This window comes from Anopheles funestus, chromosome 2RL, assembly GCF_943734845.2.
Source record: "Anopheles funestus chromosome 2RL, idAnoFuneDA-416_04, whole genome shotgun sequence".
Lineage (NCBI taxonomy): Eukaryota > Metazoa > Arthropoda > Insecta > Diptera > Culicidae > Anopheles > Anopheles funestus.
The window spans coordinates 28909640-28934317 of record NC_064598.1 but is presented as its reverse complement, the minus strand read 5'-3'; the positions used below and the strand labels follow the sequence as shown (position 1 = coordinate 28934317).

The window sequence follows — 24678 nt, the reverse complement described above, 5'->3', positions numbered from 1 at the left end:
CGATATCACAATAAAACACTTATTTGAAAATACAATTTTTAATAGAAATATTATGATTTCAAAGCGTTCCGAATTAAGTGATTACTTGATAAACAATTTTGAACAGCTTAATTTTTTAATAGACATGTCAAAGTCAAGCATAAACTGTGTAGAATTTTATAAATTTGGATTCAAAGAAACAGGACCAACAAAAAATATTTTAATTTTTAAAAAATGTTCTATAAAATGTTAAATACACTTTAAGTTTTTATCAGCATGGCTACATCATTACTAAAAAAAATAAGGATTTGTATTTGTGTCGTAGCTATTATTTTTTTCAATATCAATAGCCGATAGAAAATTTTGTTTTAAATAACATTCCAAAACTATAATGATGACTTCACTTCAATGCACAAATTCGCATTTAAAGAATTTTTGTAAAACAAAGACACTACGAACACTTTATGACGATCACGGTTCATCTCAATTTGTTCACAAAATTTTTCACTTTTAGAACCGTAACAGATACATTGTCCTTTCTTGTAATATTTCCCAATTTCCAACCACCTTTTTGTACCTACCGAAAGTGTCCAGTGTGGTACGCCACGATCGCCCGTGCCCGCAACACCGCCTCGGACCGATCGAGCTCGGTCACGTTCGGGTGGGCCACCGGCAGGCTCCATAGGAACCGGGCCAGCCGCTCAATGTCTCCGGATTCTTCCAGCGTTTCACAAACGGTCGCAACTTGCGACGCGGTAAAGTTAAGCGTCGGTAAGGCAAACAGCGGGCTGGGCGCGAGGATGGGATGCGGTTGTACCGGTGGTGCCGGATGCGGAGGATTACCAGATCCTCCCGTCGGTGGCCCGACGGCCATGGATGGTTGTCTGACCACCGCCAGATTGTTTGTGTTTGGCGCAATTTTGGCGCGTTATCCCGCGACCGCTGGTGCTGGTGCTGGTGCTAATGTGTGTCCGGTCCCGGGAGAGGGTTAGCTGCTCTCCTTCCCCGGTTCTCCCGTCCGTAAAACCCTTCCTTGCGTTTCTAGTGCACTTCTGCTCCGTATGTTTGTATGTGTGTGCTTTCGGATATATCTAAACAATCGACATTGTCGCGTGCAATATTGAGGAGGTGCAACTTGATTCACTTCTTTTCTTGGTTTACTCACTTAAATCACGATCAACAACACTGAATATAAACCGTTTCATCACACCAGCAGCACTCCCGTACGAGTGATTCGGTTGAATAAAAATCTCACACAAAGCATTGCATGTGAAGGATATTTACAATTCTAACGTCGAGGCGATCAAGCGATCATACGAGATCATCGCAAAACAAACGCCGTACACTATCTCACTAAACACTAATCACACGCACACTCGTAACACTTGCTTTCACTTTGTGCCCGCAACCGAGCGGTAAGACACTCGCTGTTTCATTTGAGGTTTTGTTTTGTTTACAAACACCGACTGTTTGTTTGCCGTAGACGTTATTTACAACAGACGAACATGTTGCTTTCCATTGCGTTGTATTCGTCATTTGCCTATCGGTGGTACGATGCATAATATGCTTTCACCTTTGAGTGATATTTTCCACTGGTCACACTTCTCACATTGTTATGCTGCCATTCAGCGCGACAACCAGCGATTTTAATTCCCGCCGGTAACACTAGACACACAAAACGTAACGCGAGGTAACTGTTAACAGCCTTTTGTCCGTTACATCTCAAAGAGGTGAGTAAAGTCCTGTACGTAACTGGAGAGATCGTATCGCCTTAATCCAACTACCAGCTGCAACTATTCGGACAACACTGCTCGTATGCACAAATCGTGATCTGTTTCTTTCACCGATGAGGAAAGCAAACAAAATAGCGTACCGAGAAGGAAAAAACAAAACCCAAACAATTCAGCACGTGCGTACGGATATTACAGTTGCTTCTAGTACTATCTTTCCCGAACGTACGAATGGACCGAACGCACGCTGTAAACACTGAACGCAGTAAGCGTGCAACGTGCAATCACCTTCCGTGCAGTGAGCGAATGAGAATGAAACTACACCACCCCGACGCGAGCTCACGCGGCGTGAGATGATTCGACGACGGCGACGACTACGACGGCAACGCCGACAGCCCTTACGTTGGTGCGAGAGAGTGTGCGTGCGATACAGGATGCTGTTGGTTGGAAGGGTGGCAACGCGCGAAACAGCGATACATCTCATCTCATCTTTCACTTCGCTCTATGCTTCCAATTGTGCCTTCCATCGATGCTGCGCTCTAATAGGGTGTATTTATTTTGACACACTCAATCCGTGCGCTTTTTACGCGGGGGGGAGGTGGGGGACACCGTTTCTGCTCGGTTTACGCGGTACACGGTTATCAATCTATACCGACCGAACCTTGTAAAGCTACTGATATCTTATTTGATTTCCATGTACATAAAACTCTCCGTAACGTTTCAACCCCTTTCGACGCTTGGACGCCCTTTCATCCCGGTTTTCCCGTCCTGCTCGCCCGACCAAACAAAGCAGGAACGGGCGAAAAAATGGTGCTGCCGTGCGCTGATTAGCTAAAGAATAAGCCAATCACCAACCAGCCAGTACCGGCGGACAGTGAAAATAAAACTTCATTGAAATGTTTCATACCGGGGCTGAAACATTTCACCTCAGCCAGGCATCGAAAAGTTTCACGCAAAAGCTACTATATGGGCGTGGCTAGAATGTGTATAAGCAGCTCGCATGTATAAGCACAAAGTGAAAATTGTTAAAATTGCGCTGTGTTACACCATTGTTTGATTGTGTTTGAGTGTTTTTTCTTCTTCATGTACAATATATGTAACGAAATGTGACCAAACAACACCCCGAAACGGCAGCATTTGTATATCGGGATCGGAACGGTACAAGGGATCGCTTACACAGCAACGGACCGATAGTTGCCATTGACAGTGTGTCCTTACGTATGTGGGTGTTTTTTTTTGGGCCCTATACCCATCCCTTTAAGCTGAACCCGGTTCGGATCAATATCAACGAGGCAACGAGCCACACGGAAAAGGACATACATCGTCGTCCGGTGGGGATAGTTGAACTCGGTTGAAATTAGCCAACAGCACAAACGCACCCTTGGAGACAGGGAAAGGACAATTGTGGTCATAATACACCTCCTGAAGAAACTAGGAAATACGATATCGGACTAAATTTCATCCACCCCCCCCCCCCCCCCCCCCCCCTTCTCCCCCGCCCGAGGGGCACGGATTTGGTTTGTGTGCTATAAAAAAAAAAGATGTGAACTATTTATAGCATTATTCATTTAATAATATAAAAAATTAGTTCTTACATTTTTTTTAAATCAGACATTGAGAAGTAAATTTCCCCAGTACTACTTCTTTACAAAATAAAAAGTTTGTAACAGCAAATAATCCGGAATTACACGATCTCCTTTGCAAAGTAGCTTCATTACTTAGTTACCACCATTAAACCCGTCCCCATTTTAATGCCCCCCGGTGTGTGTGTGGGAAATCTTTCGCACCAGGAAGTACATGTGAGCCGCAACCATACACTAGCAATTTCACAATAACTAAAGCTAAACTTCTTTGAGAAGAAAAGTGAGAAACGAAACGATGTTCTCGTCCATAGCAACGAAAGAGCGTCGGCATTTCCGCAACAGTAGCACAAGTCGCAACGCTTCAACGCCCAGCAGCGGGTCCTTGTGAGTTGCTGTTGTTCGCGTTAACGCATACGTACATGCAGCATTAGGTAGCTCGTTCGTTCGTTGTGTTCAAGCGCCTTTCACGATCAAACCGGATAGTGGTAGTAGTAGTAGCACGGGGTAAACCAGGAGACCGAGAGAGAGAGAGCGAGAGAACCACTACTACCCTTGTATCATGTTACCAGTAGGGGGTTGTTTTTTTTTTCTTTTTTGTTAGCGCAGCATAAAAAGCGTATCATGTTTGCTACACTCTTCAACATGTACTTCGTGCGAACAAATGCGAACGAATGGGTGTTTGTACGTTGCCCATCCCAGCACAACCGGTCACAACCGTCATGATGTGGATCATGTACAAGTGAGCAGATCGATGAAGCATCGTCACTATGGCGAGCGGATACATAGGTGAAAGCTTTCCATCTTCTAGACCCTTTTAAGTGTCAGGATAACAGGAGTAAAAAAAACAAAAAGGAAACGCCATGAAACGTGGGGAAGAATGAAAAACGGGAAGCGGTACTAAGGCAGGTACTTGGAAAGTGATCCGGACCGTATAGTATGTACACCGTGGTACGCTACATTCTATCGTCGAAGAGTTGTGGTGGAGTTCCGAGCCATGAAATGTTCCGGAATGCAAGAAAAAAATGGGAAAAAATAACAATCTTTACGGATTTTCCACATGTTGAAATTTTATATAACAATCTACGAATGTGAGATTTAATTTAATGACTTTGAACTTGGTTTTCCATTTCAATATACATACAAGCCCTCTTACATGTACTTAACAAAATCAGATAAAACTAGCAATATATTTTCATTCCATCTCTTTACATTTGTGGGTAATTTTGTATTACGTTTCCAATCTGTCTAAAATTGTGCTCAAATTTTTTTGTTTTCTGAACGATTTTCTTTCACTTTGAACTTCCAAAAAGCAACATCCAAGCATCCACAGATTCCTGGCGCGAGAGTGTGTATTTACACCAATACATATGCTTCTATGTTGCGTTCGTTCCATATGTGTTAGTGTCATCTGTACTGAGTGTATTAGTATTTCTCGTGTGGCAGAAAGTTACATGCAGCTGTACAGGTGGAGCTTATTACGCCAGGATGTACAAGGAGAGCTTTTCTTTTTCATTAACTTGTTCCTTGTTCCTGAAACTGATATAATTTCTTTCTTTATTTAATAAAATGATTTATCTACGACGGTGGATTTTTATATCAATTGATTATAACAATTTCGCTTTAATTTAAATAGATCTTTTTTAATTTAAAATTAAAATTTGAAATTAAGAAATTTAAATTTATCTTTTTTTTCTTGTATTACATGTCTTTAGGAGATAAAAAAAACCTGACCGAAATAACTTGATTAAAGCAAAGTTACAATTGTATTCATTATTTATTGATAAGTTGTATCATCTTGATTTAGAGTTCTTTAAAGTTCATTAAAGTTTTTAAAATACAAGAATGGTTTGGATTTTGTATAAAACAAACCATATTTGACTTCATTCACTGTTTCAAATTTATATCAATTTCCTCTTCTCAATAATAATTAACTACTCATTTAAGAAAACGAACATCTTCTTACACAAATCTGAAACAAACTAATTTCCCTACTATGAACATCCCTCTTTAGGTATCTCAATGACCCCAAAAAAGTAAACGAGACAGAGCAGAAAATTGTCATCCTTCATAGTTTGCCTTCAACTCCGCAACCCGCTTTTCACTGGCGCCATCGTTCCCTCCACCATCCGGCCCCCAGGGGGATGTTTCGGCATCCGCCAAATCAAGCGACCAATCATTCTAAAATATGTCATGCAACCCTTTGCCACCTTTGCAGTTGGGACGCTTATTTTTAACCTTTTCTCTTCACAATCTCATCATCAGCTCCGGGTGAGCTGTTACAGCCGCATTGGATAGAAATGGGGCCGTTTTGAGGACGGTTTCTCACTTTTGTATCGAATTTCAAAGTGTTTTCCTTCGAGTCAAGAGCCAACTGTAACTGTGCGGCACGGAACATCAGCATGAAGAGCGGTACTAAGTAACGGTCGGGTAGATGGTGGAAGGTGGAAACCGACAGCGAGAACCGCTTGTTTGGTTTTGTCACGTCATTTTCCTATACCAATTTGACACTGTACCGATTGGTTGGACCAAGGTCCCTTTAGGAGACCAGGTCGAATATTAGCGAGTTTTGCCAAAATTCTTCTTCAGATATTTTGACATAAGCGGGTGGGGGTCTTAGGTTTACAACACTGGTTTTATGTGTATAGTCAATGTGTCATAATGCATAACAAAATAATGATGGTAAAATATACATATTACTCAAATCATTGGTACGAAATTGTTATTATTTTATCGATGTAAAATTTGTTTGAAGCATGCAAATATTTAAACATGGATTTTAACTTCTCTCTATCTCTCTTTTTGCCTTAACGTCCTCTAAGGCCAGCCAGCCATTTCTGACTTATTACACTTATTTTTACCATGTAGTCGGATAATCAGTCCTTGCTACGTTTCGGATTAGATGTAAACTTATTTTACTTTAATTGATGCATGCACAGGGGGTGCAGTAGAAAGCTTCTTTTCCAGATGGGGTGTTACGCTATACCTGAAGATGTGATATGCGTTTTCTTTTTTATGCTGTATATGACATTTATAGGTATACATGTTTGGAGCTTTCAAGAATAACTTTAACAAGATCAACCATATCGAACGTACCCTCCAGCCACCTTATCCCTTCAACATTTTTACCTAAAATGAAAATAGCGTTGCAATTTAAACAGTCAGTGTATCTTTGCTTAGGTATTTGGTATGCTGTCAAACGCCCCCACCCTTGTCAAACGATGTTTTCTTGTTTTACGTCTTCTTGAATGTCAAAATGCTCTACATTCCACCACCTGGTCTTTTTAAATAGCCTTGGGTTGGACCGGGTAAGTAAGTGGATAGGTCAAAAGATCTCTGGCACGTCAGCGTGCAGTTCAGTGTATCCCAAGAGGCATCTCATTGTCACGACGCGACACGAAACATCTGTACGACAGTGATGAACGACCGGGGAAGGGAAATTTACCTAAGCATATGGATGCACCAATGATGAGAATTTAAAGACTAAGAGCATTTGCCTATCCGATAATTTTTCTTACAATTTTAAACGGTACATTTGCTTAAACTCTTTTTAAAGGAATAAGTTATGCTTTGCAAGAATTCAAATGAAACATTAAGCGAGTTCTAATTGTACCACCAACTATCGATGACCAATTACCATCAGATGTGGTCGGAAACTTTTTACCTCGACTTCCAGGAACCTTGCAGTGCACTTGAGCAACATACTGTCTGTGCTACCATTTTCCACGAACCAACACAATTACACAACGCAACAGATTCTCTTCGGCGACTGAAGTACCCACTTATCCAACGGCATCAACATCGTGTACGCGCTTCAGCACCACCTTGTCGCATATTAATGCGCAAGAGAAAACGGCTTCCCGACAGCATCATAACGCCAAGTGGGAACGTTTCAAAGAACGATCCCGACGGCACACCCCAAAAAAAAAAATAGGTAGCCAATCGATTTCGCTTCTACGGTCATCGAGCTTTTTTACGCTGAAAAACTACTCCATCTTGTTCGCCGACAGTCGCCGGGTGCGTACCCAACCAAGAACCGAACGAAATCATCGCTTACCATAGAAAGTGCTCAACAAACTTTTTGAAAAGTTCTTCGGCCGCCGGACACACCGACAAACGGTGTTGGCATTAAATCTGATTACAGCGGAAACGCCGACCTACGGATTCGGATACGTCAAAGCACAAGCTAGACAACCCATTGGCCACTTCATTCAACAACTTGCTACAAAGTTCTAGGAGTGGTGGGCACGGTACGGCTCATTGCGTTGGAAAAAAGCAATATCCCCGAACAGTGCCATATATGGTGGGATTGCTTATTTCCTGCGCCTCGTCTACGCTCTCCGAACGCGAACTGGTTTGCTGAAGAGATATCTTCAGATGTAATAATCCTTTTTAACTACTGTTTGTTCGTGTCGAAAGCAACACAAGTTTGTACGGAGAGAGAATCAGATGCGTATAAACAATCATTTTTCTATATGTTTTTAAAATATTGTATAAATATAAATTCGGAATATTAATTTGAAAAAATATACTTTTTATACAACTTAATTTATATATTACTTATAAAAATGTAAACATACTGTTTTACTTACAATATGAACACACACGCATTACCGGACCAATAGGGCAGTGTTTCCGATTAGGTCAATTTCTCCGGCGAGGAAAGTATCACCTCATCATTATCCGAACTGGCAGCATCGTCTTCCTCTTCCAGCACGAGCGGATCGTCACAGGACATCTTCTCATCAGTAATTTGCGCTGGGGCCACGTCCATAGCTTCCTCATCACATACGCTAGTGCCCGTTACCGACATCGTCGGATCGAGCTTGTTCTGTAGTTCCGCGATCGAGCGCATCAGCACACTGAAGTCTTTCTTCTTCGTTTCGAGCTTCCGCTCTAAATCGGCTCTACTTTCTTTCAGCTGATCCAGATTCTGTTTCAACGATTCCAGCTCTTGGACGGTATTTTTGCGATCCGGTTGCTGGTTTATGGTTTTCGCCAGCATATCGTACTCCATCCGATTTTTGCGGATCTTTTTCGCCAACACTAAATTCTGTTTGCTTTGCACGATCTGTGCCTTTGCCGTTTCGATGCCCGACTCTATCGTGTCTGAGATGGTGGCATAGTTTTTCAGCTCCTGCTGCATAACACTCGCGTAGAAATCGGACTTTTTCATATCAAACTCGCACTGGGCCAGTTGAGCGAGCAAGCGATCGTAAATTGGTTGGCTGTAATAGTGCAATCCAACAATTGTAAGGGAAATTTGTTGGTGGATACCGGTATGTAACTATATTACCTGTTATCAGATGCTTCGTTGGAATTACACCATTTAATGAACGTTTTTAACAAATCGTTCAAGCGTCTATCGTCGCCGGTTCCATCGCCATCGATTTGTAACCGGCGTTTGATGACCTCCTCTGAAAAGTGAATCAAAAACTGAAGTTCAACGAATTGTTACACAGCTGTAGAATAAAAAGGATGTAAATTCACTTACCATCGGACATGGTGTTCACTTCTTTTTGTGGAAATTACAATGATTTTATTAAAATGTTTTTTGGCGTAAGCGAACGCGGCGCGTTTGTTTTGTTTTATGTCAATCTTGTCAAACTTTGTTTACACGTTTAGCTCCCTTCAGAAACTGCTTCTTTGCGGAATAAAAGCGAGAATTCCATAACTCATTTTAATTCATATATTTCCCTAAGACATGTGTAATGTAATCAAATATTTTGCAATACAATAATGCATTTAAAGGAAGAAAAAACGGTTTTATTATTAACAAAAACACACCAATTTCATTCTCATTTGTCACACCGTTGTTGAAGGAACCTTGAAATCAGTTTGCAGTTCAGAGATACCTCGGCAACGCTAAACGTCACCCAAACACAAACAATCTGTTTTTCGGTGGACGTTCCACGGTGCAGTCCACAATCGATAAATAAATAATTTAGCTAGTTTTGGTACGTTTTTTTTTCGTTCTGACCTGTCCGAAGCCAGGTCGCTGAAATGGCATCCTCGTCGAACGTTAGCGGTAATTTAGTGGATGAGCTTGAGGAAGCATTTCAGGTAGGATATAAGTTGTAAGACATGCGCCAAGCTAACACATTACATTGCCGCTGCTGTGCAAGCCTTCTAATATTAACTTGTTTCGTTCTATCTCCATAGTCGTGTATACATGCTCTGACAAAGGAAGAATCAGCTACCGGAATCGATAAGGATGAAATTAAGGTGGAGGTCGATCAAACAACACTAAAGTTCATCGATCTGGCCCGACAGATGGAGGCGTTTTTTCTGCAGAAACGATTTCTTCTGTCCGCACTCAAACCGGACCTGCTGCTGAAGGAGGAAAACTTTGATCTGAAGCAAGAAATAGGCCGAAAGGATGAGCTCATACGTAAGCATTATGAAAAGATTGAGTCGTGGAAACAGTTGCTCTCGGATCAGCAGAACTTCAACAAACCGATTCAATCGATGCCTCCGGATATGCGGGGCAACCTGGCGGGCGGTGCACCCGGTGCTCCGGCCGGACTAATGGCTGGCGGTGGCATGAACCTGCCAATGCAGGTGAACAAATCGGTACGTTTGTCCAACACGACCCTTTTTAGTGCAGCGTATTGGTAGTGTATGAAAACCGTTTGCCTTCCAGATGCAAAATCAACATCAACAGCAGATGCAGCAAATGCAAGTGCAGCAACAACAGATGCAACAGCAAATGCAACAATCCATGCCAATGGGCGCAACAAATGCGCAGCTATTTCAGCAAGGTGGTATGCCTCGCGGTGTCGGACAGGCAGGTTCGGGTGCCGGATTTCCCCAAGGCGCCGGTCCAAACCTTCAGGGACCGTTAGCATATTTGGAGAAAACGGCCAGCAATATAGGTGAGCCAACTGTCCGGATCGGTCCTACTGCAACTGTACGGTGAGGCGATGCGAATGAAGTTTGCTTAAACGCACCGTTTCCTTTTGTTTGTTTTTCAGATCTAGTGGGCCTTGGAGATGGTCGAAGGTGACGCGGGCGGGGCAGGGGACGCGGTAGAGGTCGAGGCCGAGGCAGAGGTCGTGGACGAGGCAGTGTGGCCGAGTTCCACAGTGGCCCATTAACCTGAGGCTGGCCTGAGCGGTGGCATTCCGGATGGTATTGTTTCCGTTCGGATCCATCCATTCATGGTCCAGCCCGTGTATTTCTTCGTCTACCGTTGTTGTATGGTTAGGGCCCTCGGCACAGATCAACCGTTGGCGATAACAGTGTTAGGAAAGAAGTTTAGGCAAAAAGAAAGGCACAAAGTACAGCAAATAGCAGCGAAAAATGGTTCCCCTCTTAAAACGAAAACGTTGACAAAGACAACAAAAAAAATACCCAAGCCTTAGTCTGCGACTCGGCGACAACACAACACTTAGCTAACCGATTTTCAACAGGTACCGTTCGTTGGTAACTTGCAAAAAAAGAGACCACGTGTACCGAAACCCTTAAACTTACCAGCACGTTTGGCACACAGCTAGAAATTTCTCTTTGACCACTTGACGCCAAAATCGTCCCTATTTGTTATCTCCATCGTTCCCCCGTCCCTTTTGAGAGTGTAATTATGGTGTAAAAAACAAACAAAAACTACATACTGACACACACACACACACTACATACATCGTGCGTCGTCCCCCGGCGCTCTTTAGCGCCACTGAGGACGACAGCACGTTATTTTCTTCTCCGTTTTTTTTTTTATGTAAACCATGTATAGAAAATTGTCAACTATCAACGCTACCAGTGCAAACGATGCCTTGGCATTGGCGATCGTGTGTAAAATGTGTGCTCGCTTTCTTATTAAATACCCTTTCCCACCCCTGTCGGTCACCGGACCGGGTTTTTCACTTGTGGTTACTGTTGTTTGAAGGCCACGATTTTCCGTTTGTAGCTTCAGTAACATTTTCCAATTATTCCAACGTAGTACTTTCCCGTTGTGGTGAATCACAATCAAAGTTCGCGTCTTTAGGACGATCCTGCATACAAAGTGCGCTACGAAAATGGAAATAGAACCACCAGTTTCACTGCTTCCAAAACCTAGGTACGAAGAACATGGAACAAGCCAATATTCAATAAAGAAATCGGAAATAGTCGTAACGAATGGGGATTATTGAACTATCTTTGGTTTAGAATTTGCTGCTTTGAAAGAACGAATTTTATTCTTCTTAAATATATTTATCTTCTCGCACAAACAGCTTAAATGAAGAGCAAAAAAAAATTGCAACTTAGAAGCTAATCGAATTGTTAAGATAAGGCAAAATTGGCAGCACGAGGCTAAACGAACTGTTTATGTACCTTTGGCAGTGTTGATTTGCGTTTCAAGCACCGATCTTGACGGATCAGCTGTAACCGCTCTTGTGGTGTATAGTTTACGAATATATCATGCAACCGGTCGAGACAGAATGCAATATGTTTCCCTGCATCACGACGAACAGCGGCCTGGTTTGTATCTTCCTTCATTCCCCTCGCTTGCGTTTGTAAGCTTATGATGAAGCATATAATATCCGCGATCGTACGTTTAATGCTTTCCACTTCATGCGTTTTAAACAGACGCCGGGTAAGATAGCCACGTGCGTAAGCATTTATAGTTGTGGCCGCTTTGTTTCGTTGCAATTCCTTCATTCGCTGTGGCAACAGACTAATCACGTTATTTCCGTTGTTGTCTTGCATTTGGCTCATTGTATGAACCGCCGTATTTATCATTACGGTAGGATCATTCCCATCCGCCAGAGGATGATGATCATCTTCCGTCAGGGTGCGTTCGTTGTTGTTATCATTTTCTTCCGAAGTTCCATTTGCGTGGCATGTTTGGTAAGCGGCATCATCCGTATCGGTACACGAATCGTACGACACATCGCACAATGATAGTTGGCTAACGCTCGAAGCAGCTTGCATATCCGGTGTCTTTGTTCGATTACAATCCGGCATCATCAAACTACTCTCATTGCCCGCCACATCAGTCTCTATGGTAAGAGATTTCGCACAAAGTGCTACCAATTCTTGTGTTTTCGCACGAAAACTTTGCTCCAACAGTAATCGTTCCTCTTCTTGCCGTTTTAACAGTTCCATCATACGCTGTTCGTGAATGGTAAGTGCTTGAGCAACACTTTCAAAAGCACGATCGGATTCAACTCCGGAACCGACAGACGAGTGACTAATCTTGCGCGAAACGGTTCTACGTTTCTGCCGACATTTGGAAGGATCTACGCTTGTATTTTGTTGCTCTTTTGATGATTTCTTTACATGATTTGTTTTAGATTTGCCAAATGCGATCGACTGCCCTTTAACCGGTGTGTTGTCCTTTTGTACTACTGCCTTCAGTTTCGGTGTGGCCGGTTTGCTTTCAATTTTGGGCTTAAAGCAGTCTTTTGATTCAGCTAAAGAAGGATCTACCTTCGACCGATCGATCGGTGTAGAATGGTCGACCCGTTGAAGGTTCATTAGATCTATGCTTGGTTTTTCTAAATTGTAAGTATTTGATCTAACCAACGGAAACCATCCCATCGATTCTTCGGATGTTGGAGTCACTGTTCTTGTGGGTGACTGCCAGTTCGGTTGCTTCACGGTATCGGTTGTAATTTGGCCGGAAAAAAGGTTGCAATCAACATCGGATTGGATCAATTGAACTTTTTCCACGGTCTCGATGACATGGTTGTCGTTTTTTTGTGGCGAAGGATCGCATAAAGCTTCCGAAGGAACCGTAATTGTTGATTCTTCACTTTGATTTAAAGACTCTTCGCCTTCGCTCAGCTTTCGATCAGTTGGTACATTTGCAATAGCTGCCAGTTCTGTCTTATGATCCATTGTACCTAATTCTACACCATCTTCCTCGTCCAATGGTGCATTTTCTCCTTTAAAGATCGACCGGTTCGTATCGATCAACTGGGAATCAACCGTGTTTTTTACCTCTAAGAGCCTTTTTCGTTCCTGCAGCCGTTTTTCGACTTCGATTGCCTTCTGTCGGAAAATGGCTACAGTAGCACGCACCTCCTCATTAATCTGTGAATTGGAACAAGCCGAACTCATCAAAGGACTACCGTTTCAAACTTCAAGCACCACAACGGAAGTTACCAGCGGTGGTAGTATGGGAACACCATCCAGCTTAAAGACCGACACATAATTACTCTCCATGCTCGCCACAAGCTCTAAACAAATAGTTAAAACACGCGTAAAGCAAATAAATCTGAAAACTTTTCCACGCACAGCAAAAAGTTTCGCCAGTTCGTGACACACGTTTCCTAGACGACGGTGTGTAAACAACATAAACAACCGCTTGACTTGTAGCGGTAACGATCGACTATACATAATTGGCGCCAAACAACGCACGACAGATGACAAGCAGCCGTCGATACGGGAGAGACGCGGTGAAACGATGGCGGTAAATTTTGTTTTATTTCATACGCACAAAAGACGCCAAACTGAAGGACATATAAGTTAAAACTTGAACCACATTTGTAACGATTTGTAGAAAAAGAATTATTTAAATAATTTCGCATAAAGAAAAATACAACAATGATCAAATATTATGTATTGACTATTTATTAACCAACAACCACATTTTCCACATGTTTAACAAAACGATACTATCCCATTAGTACGTAAACTAAATAAACGAATAGTGGGGTACTCATAATAAAGAAAACAACAATTTCATTTCATCCACTAAATAATGCTTTAATGCTGTAAAGTGATGCTACTATCATTTTCAATGGCAAAACGAATCTGACTGATTAGGGGCAACAAAACCAAAGGGAAAAGAAAATGCATACTGTATGAAAGTATTCCTGAATGCTTGTCAGTGATCGTGCGTGTTATAGCAATCACCACTAATGCATGAATGGGAGGTATGTTGCTCCATTTTAGGCACTTCCGGCCTTGGTAACGAATTCGACCAGGGTACGCATCGGGCGTCCAGACATTCCCTTCGATCCGGTGTAGCTTTGATCGCTACAATCACCCATCACACCGGCAATATCCACGTGCAGCCACGGCGTATCCTTCGGGACAAATTCGCGCAGGAATGCTGCAGCCGTACAGGAGCCGCCACCCTTTCCCTTGCCCAGATTGTTTAGATCGTACCCGTTGTGATCGCACATCTGCTCACTGTAGTGCTTAAACAGCGGCATACGCCACACACGATCGCCAGTTTGTGATCCCGCTTCGTGGATCGCTTCCCACAGCTTATTGTTGCTGGAGAACACGCCGGAAACACAATCGCCAAGCGCCACCTTAATTGCACCGGTCAGTGTAGCGATGTCAAGAATAAATTTGGGATTGAACCTAAACAAAGAAACAAACAAAAAAGCAATTGATTTTGTGATATTTGAGTCAATTACGGCGCGGCAAGTTCCACTTACGTTGAAGCGTAACAAAGCGCATCCGCTAGAATGAGCCGACCCTCGGCATCGGTATTGTCCACGCAGATACTTTTGCCGTTCATCGCGTACACTACATCGCCCGGTTTGGTTGCTGTGCCGCTGGGCATATTCTCGCACAACGGTACAAATCCTTTCACGTGCACCGGTGCCTTAAGTTGTGCTAAGGCCAATATAGTCGATACTACGTTTGCCGCACCGCCCATATCGGCACGCATCTGATCCATGTTAGCCGATGGCTTGAGGCTGATACCGCCGGAATCGAACGTAATACCCTTGCCAACGAGCGCTACACACTTTTCATCCTGCGAACCACGATACGTTAGCTCCAGGAAACGGGCCGGTACTTCGGAACCGTTCGTAACCGACAGGAACGAACCCATCTTTTTCTCCTTGGCCCAAGCTTCATCGTGCACTAGCACCTCAACGTTCACCGCACTCAGTCGCTGCTTCACGGTGTCAGCAAAAATACTCGGCGTCATATGATTGGCCGGCGTTTCCATCAACCTAATTTATGTGTGTTATGGGAAGAAAGAATTGTGAACATTAAAAATCGATCCTTTTGTTTATATCCGGATACCGGAACGGAACAATACTCACACACGGGCAAAGTTTTGCGCCTCCGCAATGATCACACCACGATCCCAATCGGCTTTCCCGCTTGCATCCTCGACCATTCCAACCGCTGGCAGTGGGGTTTGTTTGTCCTTGCTTTTAAATACCTGAAACTTATAGTTGGCCAGCGTAGCTCCTTCGGCTGCCTGCTGAGCATGCTCCATATCTTCCACCAGGATCTCTGCCAGCTTGTTCGCCGACAGTGCCCGAACACCGGCCGCTGCAGCAATGCGAACATTTTCCTTCGCACCATCGATTTCGTCCAGTTCGTCCCATTTCGATGCGTCACCTAAACCGGCCACCGCAACCGCGGGAAACTTACCGAGATCCCAGAAAATGCGCGTCTGTCCAGCTTTTAACGGTCCACAGCTATTGCATGAGTAGAAAGCAAGTGCATGATGATGGTCATTAGCAAAGACATTCCGATCGCACCGAATAAAATCACGTTCTGCTCAAATGATGGAACAAAAATCAGCAAACGACTTGAACGTATGAAAGAGATTTGAACGGATTCTTTATTTCGGGTTCGTGTTAATTCAAGGAAACGCTCATATCGAACTGCACAATGTGAGTTAATGAAATACAAGTGGACGAAACGATTGTAACGAAGTGTAATACTCCCCCCCAACCCCCTCTTTAGGTTCGAGAACAGCGATTTTAACTGAAACAGTGTATTAGTTAGTACAATTCGTTCTTATTATCATCACTAAACTGATCACCTTTAAAAGCCACATGGTTACACACACACATCTGTCTACAATTATCTTCTACCTGTACAAAAATAGCGAAACTCTCTTCTCTTTATTTACCCTTCCTTTGGGCGGCCCCTTTGTAATAGGCTTTTGCCACAATAAATACGCACCCTTTCTAGAGAGAATGTTTTCGAAACGTTCTACATTGTTGGTTTGAACCCTGTACAACAAATACCTTTTTGAACGTGGCCGTGTGTTTGCTTTGTGTTTGAAAAAAATTTAGAACTAGAAACGAGCAGCAGTAGTTACAAGATATAAAAACGGACATTTGGAAAACTATTAACAAAATTTTGCAATCAACAAATCGTATCCTACACCTAAAACAATCGACTACACCAAAAAACAACACGAACGCTAGAACTAAAATGAATTATACGAAGGAATGCGCGCTCGGGCTGGCGCTCTTCTGCTGCTTCACGCTAACTGTTTAGCGAACGAAATGTACATTATACCAGATCAGATGCAATATGCATCATCATCATCGCATTGCAGTGAAATGTATGATTTTCTGTAACTTGTACTAAAGCTAAACTAAGACTAAACTCTCAACGGAATAATGTTAGTTACGCCAGTCGCGTTACCACCGTGTGGCAATACAGCAGTGTGATTGATGAACATGCTCTAAAAGAACGCAACTTGCATTGCAGGTTTTGCATGTTTTGCTTGCTAAAGCAGCTTTTTTCTTATAAAAAAACAAACAAGTTCCTCTTGTAGATTTGTGCGCGATCAAATGAAATCAATGGAACACGATCATCGTATGCAACAGCGCCGTATCTTTCCTTTGTTTGTCCCTTTTCCCTACAAAAAAAAAACATCAATCCACCGTTGGATTAAATATATTCACTAAATAACGGTTCCCTTCTTTGCACATTACTTGGCTACTATTACATCGTTTGTAATCTATCCTCTTATTGCGTACTTCAACTTCCATCGATATTCGCAAAATCCGTGACAACCACCAAACGTGTTTGTCAAGCGGTCTATTTACATTTGATTACACTATTTCCAGTATCTTAATTACACCCTCACTATTCCCAGCAATGATAACGTTGCTCTGCTTTCGCCAGCAAACGGCCGACACAAACTCATTCCCCTCCGAGTTGCTGCGCTCCATATCCGTCGACTGTAGGCCGCTTGTGCGTGAACTACTATTACCAATGCCACTACTGCTACCGGTACCAGCGGCACTACCCGACCCACCATTACCGCTACCACCGCTGGAAAACTTTAAATTAAACAGCTGCTTCGAAAGACCTTTGTAGTAGACGCAAAGCGAATTGTCCTCGCTACCGCACGCCAGATAATCATTGTTAGTCGCTAGCCCCGCAAAGTTCTTCTCATTGATGTGTCCCGTAAAGGAACGCAAGCAGAACGGCGGAGAGTTGATGTTCCACAGCTTCAGCTGTCCGTCCGTACTGGCCGAAACGATTTCGTCCGTGTTAAGAAACTTCACGTACGACACCGCCTTCCGGTGACCCTTGAACAGACAGAGCGGTTGCTTAAGGTTGCGCAGATCGTAATAGTTCACGCAGTGGTCTGCCGTACCGAACGCCAAATGGCAGGAGCTCTTTGGATTAAACTTTACGCAGCATACGTTCGCCCGTGCCTCGATCGTCGCCACCGAATGGTCCACGTTGAGCGACCACAGCTTCACCCGTGCATCGTCCGATCCGGACGCTAGTAGGCGCGTATCGACTTCGTTAAAATCGACGCACCAGCAGCGCTTATCGTGCTCCTCGAACGTTTTCGTACGCGTGCGCGTTAGAACGTCCCAGATCGTGACGATACCTTCGTAGTCGCTCGATGCCAGCACCTGCTTGAAGTAGCTGTTCCAGATGACGCAGGATATTTTGCTGTTGCAGGTCATCTCGTTGATCGGATAGTTGATGTCTACCGCCGCATCACGGATTGCCGTATAGTAGTCGAAAATTTTGATCCGCTTCGTAACGCCTGCGATCGCAAAGTACTCACTGTCCTTGTCGAACTCGATGCTCGACACTATCGTCGAAACGTAGTTCGAATCGTTCGAATAATTCAGTGTGGCCAGTGGCCGCAATGCGCTGTACTTGGAAAACTTGATCAAACTCTCCCGGAATGTGTCCAGTGACGAGCGCCCACTGGAACGCGTGTTATCGAGATTGGATTGGCTGGAGGCGTTTGACGTTGCTGCCGGTTGTACGCCTCCCATCAATCTGTCACTGTTTAAGCTTCCACCTCCACCGCCACCACCGATACCCGTGCCCGTACCAATGCTAGCACCACTCGAGGTAGAACGCTCTCCAACACCGAGCGAATCCGAGCTACAGGAACGATCCTTCCCAAAGTACAGATCTTCACTCCGGGCCGCAAAGTAGCACTGCACGAAATCATCGAAATGTTGATACATTCGTTGCTTCCGTGCCAGAAAGGAAGACGGCGTTGATGATAGTGAACCGCCGGAAATTGATCCAGCCTGGCCACGGCGTGTACCGTGCAAGTTGAATCCCTCATACGGCTCGGTCACGTTCGAGCACGTATCGTCGATGAGTGATCGATTCGACGGTACCGCTATATTGTCGATCGTGTCTATGATTTGTATAATTTCCCGCTTGATCGCGACCACATTTTCATCCTTCTCGTCGCGCACACTCTGCTCGACCTCTGCCACAGTCGGGCAACTGCTCTGCACATCCTTCAGCACCTTCTCCACGTCCAGCAGATCGTTCCGGATCAGTGCAATTTCGTTCGCGATCTGTAGCTGCTGTTGTTCCTTCTGTTTGAGCAGATGTTTTAGAAATTCGTGCAGCAACCGATTCTGGGCGGCACAGGATTCCGCCTCCAGCAACGTTTTGCGCTGCGTCAGTATCTCCAGCATCACGTTCACGTCCGACAGGGACAGCTTTTTCGATTCCGTCGCCAGAAAGTGCTTCAATGTGTCGCCTTCACCGCCGGCAGTCGCGTCACCACCACCACACATACCACCGCCCGCATGCAACTGGGGTGAATGTTCACCGGGCAGGGATTTGTGCCGATGCAGGAGACCACCACTAACACCAACCCCACCTTTTAACCGGTGCTTGGTGATGAGCTCGTTCAGCAGGAAGTTCGGCACAATGTGCTCGTGGGACGCGAGCGGATAGTTGCACTTGGGGCACTTTTTCGCGACGTCGATCGATCGCGCAATGCACTGATGGCAGAACGTGTGGCCACAGCGCGTTATGTACGCCTCGTTGATGATGTCAAAGCAGATCGGGCAGAGAAAATCGTTCGTCTTATCGTCGACGCTCGTCGGGATGCCGTTCAGCGTGGCAAGCCGTTTCTTGCCACTGCTGCTACCGCTGCTACTGCTGCCCGGGCCGATACCGGGTCCACCGGCACTACTACCGCTGGCACCACCACCCGTTCCTGAAGACATCTTCGAAGTGATCACCGTTTTGTTATTGTTGAGATGGTGGTTGTGGTTTAATAATACGCGTAATAAATGGAGCTCAATCGTCTAGCCAGACACAGACACACAGCACTCACACACAAACACTTTCCGGTATGTAATTAATCGATCCAAATGATTGCTGCACTGCGATCGCTACTCGATCGTAAATAAGTATTACACGCGAAAGAGAGAGAGGGAGCAAGCAAAACAAACTCTCCCCGACAGTAATCAGTCACACTAAGATAACCCGCAAAACGATAACCGAATCGCACCAAAACTACATTAAACTAAACTGCTTTTAAAAATCGCTCGAAACATGTTCAACGTCTTAAGACTATGCATTGATCGCTTCAACCTGCACATCACATAATAATAAGTGCTGCATCCCGAATGCATATGTCCGTCGTGGGATTAAACAGTCTTTTCCCACGCAACATCCTTCCAGCAGCAAATACACACGCCCTTTTCACGGACACTTTTACTTCATCTGTACTTCAAACTATGGCGGAGTAGTGTGTTTCTCTAAGCAATTGTTGACTTGTTTCGAATCACCCACTTCTGTGTCTACCGACTGCAACTGTGTGCACCAAGGTAAGCCCCGTTGTGGGCTTAGAACATGTTAAGAGTGGATCTGAAACGAAAACACAATGCGAAAATAAGGACCATTGAGCTATTGCTATTGCACGTCTGATTTCTGTTTTTCTTTTTGTCGGGACGGGACTTATCAGGTGGCCAACTAAGGGTTGGAGTGGGGTGAGAGGAATGGAACAGCGACGCGTGGCAAGTAAGATGGGATGATCTCGAGTGATTCTACTACAAAGAAGAATTAAATACAACGGGAATGATAGTGTGGAGTGTGGAGAAACATCTCTAAACGGTTCGCAGCATCTATTGGCGGCAAGTAACTGCTGTCTGAACCTGGTTTAGAAATAGGACAGGGGTAATGTGCAAATTATTTGATAGCAAAATGCGTTGACTTTGCTACTCGAGATAAGGCGTTGTGTCCCTTGTACGATAATAAGTGGGTGGAAGAGGAAACAATTTTTATTCCACACAATAATGTTCCGCTCAAGTCGATCTTGAGCTAGAAGAAATTAGGATGATAGTAGAGAGAAAAGGAAAGATCATTTGTTTTTTTGTTTTACAGATAGAAATTAGATAGCAGTGCAAAGCTCAAAAAGGTAATATTTTCGCTGTTTTCATGTTTTCGTTGATCTCACTTTTACATTTGGTGCTCGTTATTTTGCTTCTTATTTCGCTCCATTGTTAAAAAAATAATTCGTTTAAACGAAAGCACTTGAAAGCTCTTGCAGCCAACGATACAGGCACAGATCGTTTAATAAGGAAACCATCTAAAAACGTATTGTTCCATGTTTTTTTTAGAACTATTAGTTTAGCAAACAAAGGATAATGTTGGGCTAATTTGCACGATATTACGATGCAAGCTTTTAGTAGCATATTGAGGAATAAGATAACGTTTTCTTTTGTTTTCCTTCTGTGAAGAAATCAATTATATATCTTGTAAAGAATAATCATCATTCGCAAATGTATGAAGATTTAAACCCGTTTAAAGTAAAGCAAGTGACACGAGAATTTAACCTTCAGCAAACGATCAAAATACAGGGAATACATGACAGAAAGCAGTGATTTACAAATAGTAGCATCATTACAGTGGAAATGAACATTCAAGGATATAGACAGAACAGAAAGAAACGAAACTGAACCAAGTCCATGATACACATGCTTATGCTGAGAGGAATAATGGCACAACACGCTGCAAAGATGATGCCCCGATGCCAAGGAGTAAAGCGGGATGGCAATCGTCCAAAATGATCTACTATCACCGTCCAACGATTCTGATCGTATTTAAATTTCTACCTTTTAAAACGAAAAAAAAACAGCCAATCAAACCTCAACCCCACCGATGAAATGTGTGTATGTGTGTATTTGAAAGAGGTCAAGTAGATAATACATAAATTTACCATATCCTTTTATCCACCGTAAGCTACTTTTGCACACATCATATGTTTGTCGACCTCAATCTGATCCTTGGCGTTGTGTAGTGTATGATACACGACGGCAGCAGAATTGGTTTGAATTGTTTCCAAAAATTCAAATCCTTTCTGCTCCCCCTAACAGCAAACATTACATATGCGACACACAACTCGCACACATCTTCTCTCTGCATTGGGTTTTAAGGGTTTTTATATGCAGATAAAAAATCGATTTTCAACGGAAATCGGTATGGACCAACCTTTCAGCATAGTGCTGTACTGTATTTATTGTACCTACATTATATTGTACAAATGGCTTAATAATGCAAAAGCGCTATGTACCGGGTTATAGTGCAGAAAGCAATTGATTCTGACTCTGACCTGATGGTGTATGGATGCGAAAGAGTCTCTTTGCCTGTGGCTGCTTTTACGAGGCTGCTGCTATTAATGCCAGCGCGTACAGTGTATACGATATGCCGGCTCTATGTCATACAGAGTAGTGAAAAAAGAAAGAAAAAAAAAGGAAACAAAACAAGCAAAGCATGCTGTCCTCGATTTAAAATTGAAAAAGCCACTTTGTTGTTGCCACTCGTTGCGAATTTCCAGCCAGTCACGAACTGTCCTTCAACTGTGACTTTTCCCCCAAAGGCTCGCTCGCACACAGACTATCCTCAGTAGGCAGTGGTGTTGAGGCAAACTAGCAACGGGATAGTAAAAATGAGGAAAAGCTTCTCCGGGAAGCAGGAAAATTGCCAACGACGGTGCTTATCGATATTAACAAGCACCGGGTGGACGACATTAGCGATTGCACATAAGGACGAAAATGGTGCTCGGTTCGGTCTTGCCGTTACTAACACCAGCTGATTATGGTTGCAACAAAGAAAGGAAGAAATGAACGAAAAACGAACAAAACAAAGCAACCCGTGAAAACGCAGCCGACACGACGCGGGGTTTTCTTCCGTCAGTGTGTCGCTAATGCGGCGATGGGTGCATATGATGATAACGAACACAAACGGAATTATATGGATGGAGTACGGTTGACAATGACGAGTATGCTCTGCTGCTGTTCGGGGTAAGCAAACTATTTTTAGGTTTGACCCCGGACCAGGCATACGGCAGCTTTTGTGGATCGATCGATGTGCAACGCTCAATTCGCTCGGTTTTGCAAATTCTCCCCAAAATGGATATTTTAAATAATAACGCATTTAAATCTGAACCTACAAGTGAGTCTAATTTTTGAGTGTGGCGTGCACAAGACGTTATTCGTTGTGACAGCTAAGCCACTTGGAAGAGGACTATAATTCGCCGCTGTTGTTGAACTACGATGTTTGTGTTGCTAACCATCGTTGGTTAGCGTGCGGAATGCAGCAAAGTGCTGCAATATATAACAGGGCATTCAAGTTAATCGCTAATGTATCTTCCTGTTGAGACTCGTTCTTATCATTTGCTCGTCACCTAGCGCGCAAGTGAGGTTGGCAAGATTAGATACGGTACAGCACGGAGTGGTATCAAACAGCATCCTACAGTGCGGACACGTAAGAAGGCAGTGAAAAATTTGAAGTTGTGCATGCTTTGATCGGAACGGACACAATCTTGATGTAATGTTGCTTTTTCTAAAAACGTTTTAAGTAGCCTTTGGAATGCCCGAATGCGCTATGGCGCAATGAAAGCTCTACCGAACCTATAAATTTATCGGGTAAACTTTACTCAAGAGACTCTATCGTTGCGGTCTTATAAATCCCTTTTGTTTTTACTTTAATGTATTGCTCGACGGGGAATTGAGACGACACACGAACATTATGCACCGGAACGGATACCACCGAAGGGTTTGTGTGTGAATGAAAACTCATAAAACAATTGCTAACGGATGGGTAGTACGAACATGGTGGTTTAGAACAGATTGAGCGAAAGCATTAATTTGATAAGAAACGCGATTCACAATATACCTTCTACAGATAGAGTGAGCGAATGGAACACAGAACGATAGGACAGTATAGAGGTTAGGAAGTGCTTGAAGAAAAAACGCCAACGGGGAAGGCACGTTTTATACTTACATATTAATTTGCTCCAGCAGCTTGCCAGCTGTTGATTCGTTGTACTTCTGGGCGTATGGCGTAAACTTCACCTCATCCTTCCCATCCGTTGAGTAAACACCCAAAACTAGACCCTGCTGCAATGGTGCACGGACAGCGGCAGAGTTCGTCGTACATTCGGCGAACCGGTTGCGTGACCGTGGCAACGAACACACAAAAAAAACGGCAGGTGACGTCGTCGGATGCATTCCGAAACGCCGATTCACAGCGCGGAAAGGGTTTGTGGATGCGTGGTCAGGCGTACGCACAAATACGGCGCGTGACGTCCGCACCGGAGCGTATGAATGGAGAGATGAAAGGTTAGAAACAACGCGACCGCCAATGCCAGTCTGCAGTTTGCTCAACTGTTTTAACGCCCGATACGTACTTTCTTCGACATTGATGCGTAGCTGCGACTAAACCGTACCGAACAGATGCTGCCTCGAACTAAAAATGCCATTTAACAAAATTTTAGATAACAGCAAAACAGATTCATCCAATGCTATGCTTCTTCTTCTTCTAAGCGAATAGGTTATATATCGCTATGATACCGCTAGGGCAATCTCACTTTTAAGCGTACGTTCGCCTTCTGCGCAACCCACACGCACAGCGCCAACAGTTTATTTTATTGAGTCTGAAATTGAAAGAACTATAATCAAAATCGGCTTTTTGAAAGGTTTTCCCTTAACTAATGCACGATTTACAAGTTATTTCATTTACCTGAATCGGTCCCACGAAAGGGATGGCGTAATCGGAATCACGATGACAAAATAGGTGGTCTCTTTTTCCCAAGACGAATGTAGCACAGGCTGTGTCATGCTCGATTAAATTGACAGTTTGATACTCAACAAGATCTATTTGACAGATTAGTTGCAAAAGTTTAATTTTGCGGATTTATTTTGAAGCATCGTTTTGGATTGATTCGAAACGTTTGAAATATTTTACTCGGTGTTATCGAATTAAAAAAAATCTCACTCAAAATATAATATGTACGGGAATTTTCAATCGCTTTGCAAAAGAATATCCGAACTACAAAACACTTTAGTTTGTTCCCACCTGATCTCTACGAACTTTGAGTACAAACGGTCAGCAATAAAAAATATTCGTGATTCAATTAAATTACAATAATGTTCTATGAACCCATTTTGTATGTTATCCCT

The 24678-nt window shown here is 43.5% G+C and overlaps 5 protein-coding genes across 9 annotated transcripts in view; 1 reads left to right on the top strand and 4 right to left on the bottom strand.

Moving 5' to 3' along the window:
* LOC125761478 (protein Optix-like) overlaps positions 1 to 7982 on the bottom strand; it is a 61786-nt gene extending 53804 nt beyond the window's left edge. For 2 of the 3 annotated variants that reach the window (XM_049422634.1, XM_049422635.1), the window contains exon 1: positions 561 to 2617. In XM_049422634.1, the coding sequence (XP_049278591.1) occupies positions 561 to 853 (293 nt within the window). In that variant the 5' untranslated portion in view covers positions 854 to 2617. Of the gene's footprint in view, positions 1 to 560; positions 2618 to 7881 lie in introns of those variants that run through there. The other variant, XM_049422636.1, reaches the window with a different exon arrangement.
* LOC125761486 (THO complex subunit 7 homolog) lies at positions 6593 to 8912 on the bottom strand. Its single transcript, XM_049422645.1, has 3 exons — positions 8784 to 8912; positions 8586 to 8706; positions 6593 to 8517 (listed from the first exon to the last, which is right to left on the bottom strand). Exons 1-3 carry the CDS (start codon positions 8791 to 8793, stop codon positions 7929 to 7931), a joined length of 720 nt encoding a protein of 239 aa, XP_049278602.1. The 5' UTR covers positions 8794 to 8912; the 3' UTR covers positions 6593 to 7928.
* Positions 8913 to 9155: 243 nt separating this feature from the next.
* On the top strand, positions 9156 to 11402 carry LOC125761485 (mediator of RNA polymerase II transcription subunit 28). Its single transcript, XM_049422643.1, has 4 exons — positions 9156 to 9352; positions 9452 to 9862; positions 9933 to 10164; positions 10264 to 11402. The coding sequence occupies exons 1-4, from the start codon at positions 9293 to 9295 to the stop codon at positions 10293 to 10295; spliced, it is 735 nt and encodes a 244-aa protein (XP_049278600.1). The 5' UTR covers positions 9156 to 9292; the 3' UTR covers positions 10296 to 11402.
* A 2758-nt stretch (positions 11403 to 14160) lies between these two features.
* Positions 14161 to 16490, bottom strand: LOC125765368 (cytosol aminopeptidase-like). The gene is made up of 4 exons (XM_049430393.1): positions 16468 to 16490; positions 15277 to 15660; positions 14659 to 15183; positions 14161 to 14581 (listed from the first exon to the last, which is right to left on the bottom strand). The coding sequence occupies exons 1-4, from the start codon at positions 16488 to 16490 to the stop codon at positions 14161 to 14163; spliced, it is 1353 nt and encodes a 450-aa protein (XP_049286350.1).
* Positions 15782 to 24344, bottom strand: LOC125761475 (E3 ubiquitin-protein ligase COP1-like). Of its 3 annotated transcripts, none has more exons than XM_049422626.1 (4): positions 24239 to 24344; positions 23907 to 24152; positions 23501 to 23616; positions 15782 to 20083 (listed from the first exon to the last, which is right to left on the bottom strand). In XM_049422626.1, the coding sequence occupies exon 4, from the start codon at positions 19435 to 19437 to the stop codon at positions 17038 to 17040; it is 2400 nt and encodes a 799-aa protein (XP_049278583.1). In that variant the 5' UTR covers positions 19438 to 20083; positions 23501 to 23616; positions 23907 to 24152; positions 24239 to 24344; the 3' UTR covers positions 15782 to 17037. The 3 variants fall into 3 exon arrangements, with proteins under 3 accessions (XP_049278583.1, XP_049278585.1, XP_049278584.1); XM_049422628.1 differs by having other exon boundaries at positions 23501 to 23613; XM_049422627.1 differs by having other exon boundaries at positions 23907 to 24167; positions 24239 to 24319.
* Positions 24345 to 24678: the final 334 nt, after the last annotated feature.

What these genes read in the sequence shown, in the direction of transcription:
- LOC125761486 (XM_049422645.1), bottom strand. An exon ending in AACGAAGCATCTGATAACAG is followed by an intron (nt 8,518 to 8,585) that starts GTAATATAGTTA and finishes GCACTATTACAG; the next exon opens with CCAACCAATTTACGATCGCT.
- LOC125761485 (XM_049422643.1), top strand. Translation starts at nt 9,293, where the DNA reads ATGGCATCCTCGTCGAACGTTAGCGGTAATTTAGTGGATGAGCTTGAG. An exon ending in AGCTTGAGGAAGCATTTCAG is followed by an intron (nt 9,353 to 9,451) that starts GTAGGATATAAG and finishes CTATCTCCATAG; the next exon opens with TCGTGTATACATGCTCTGAC. An exon ending in CAATGCAGGTGAACAAATCG is followed by an intron (nt 9,863 to 9,932) that starts GTACGTTTGTCC and finishes TTTGCCTTCCAG; the next exon opens with ATGCAAAATCAACATCAACA.
- LOC125765368 (XM_049430393.1), bottom strand. Translation starts at nt 16,490, where the DNA reads ATGTACATTTCGTTCGCTAAACA. An exon ending in TACATTTCGTTCGCTAAACA is followed by an intron (nt 15,661 to 16,467) that starts GTTAGCGTGAAG and finishes CTCATGCAATAG; the next exon opens with CTGTGGACCGTTAAAAGCTG. An exon ending in GCGCAAAACTTTGCCCGTGT is followed by an intron (nt 15,184 to 15,276) that starts GTGAGTATTGTT and finishes CACATAAATTAG; the next exon opens with GTTGATGGAAACGCCGGCCA.
- LOC125761475 (XM_049422626.1), bottom strand. Translation starts at nt 19,437, where the DNA reads ATGTCTTCAGGAACGGGTGGTGGTGCCAGCGGTAGTAGTGCCGGTGGA.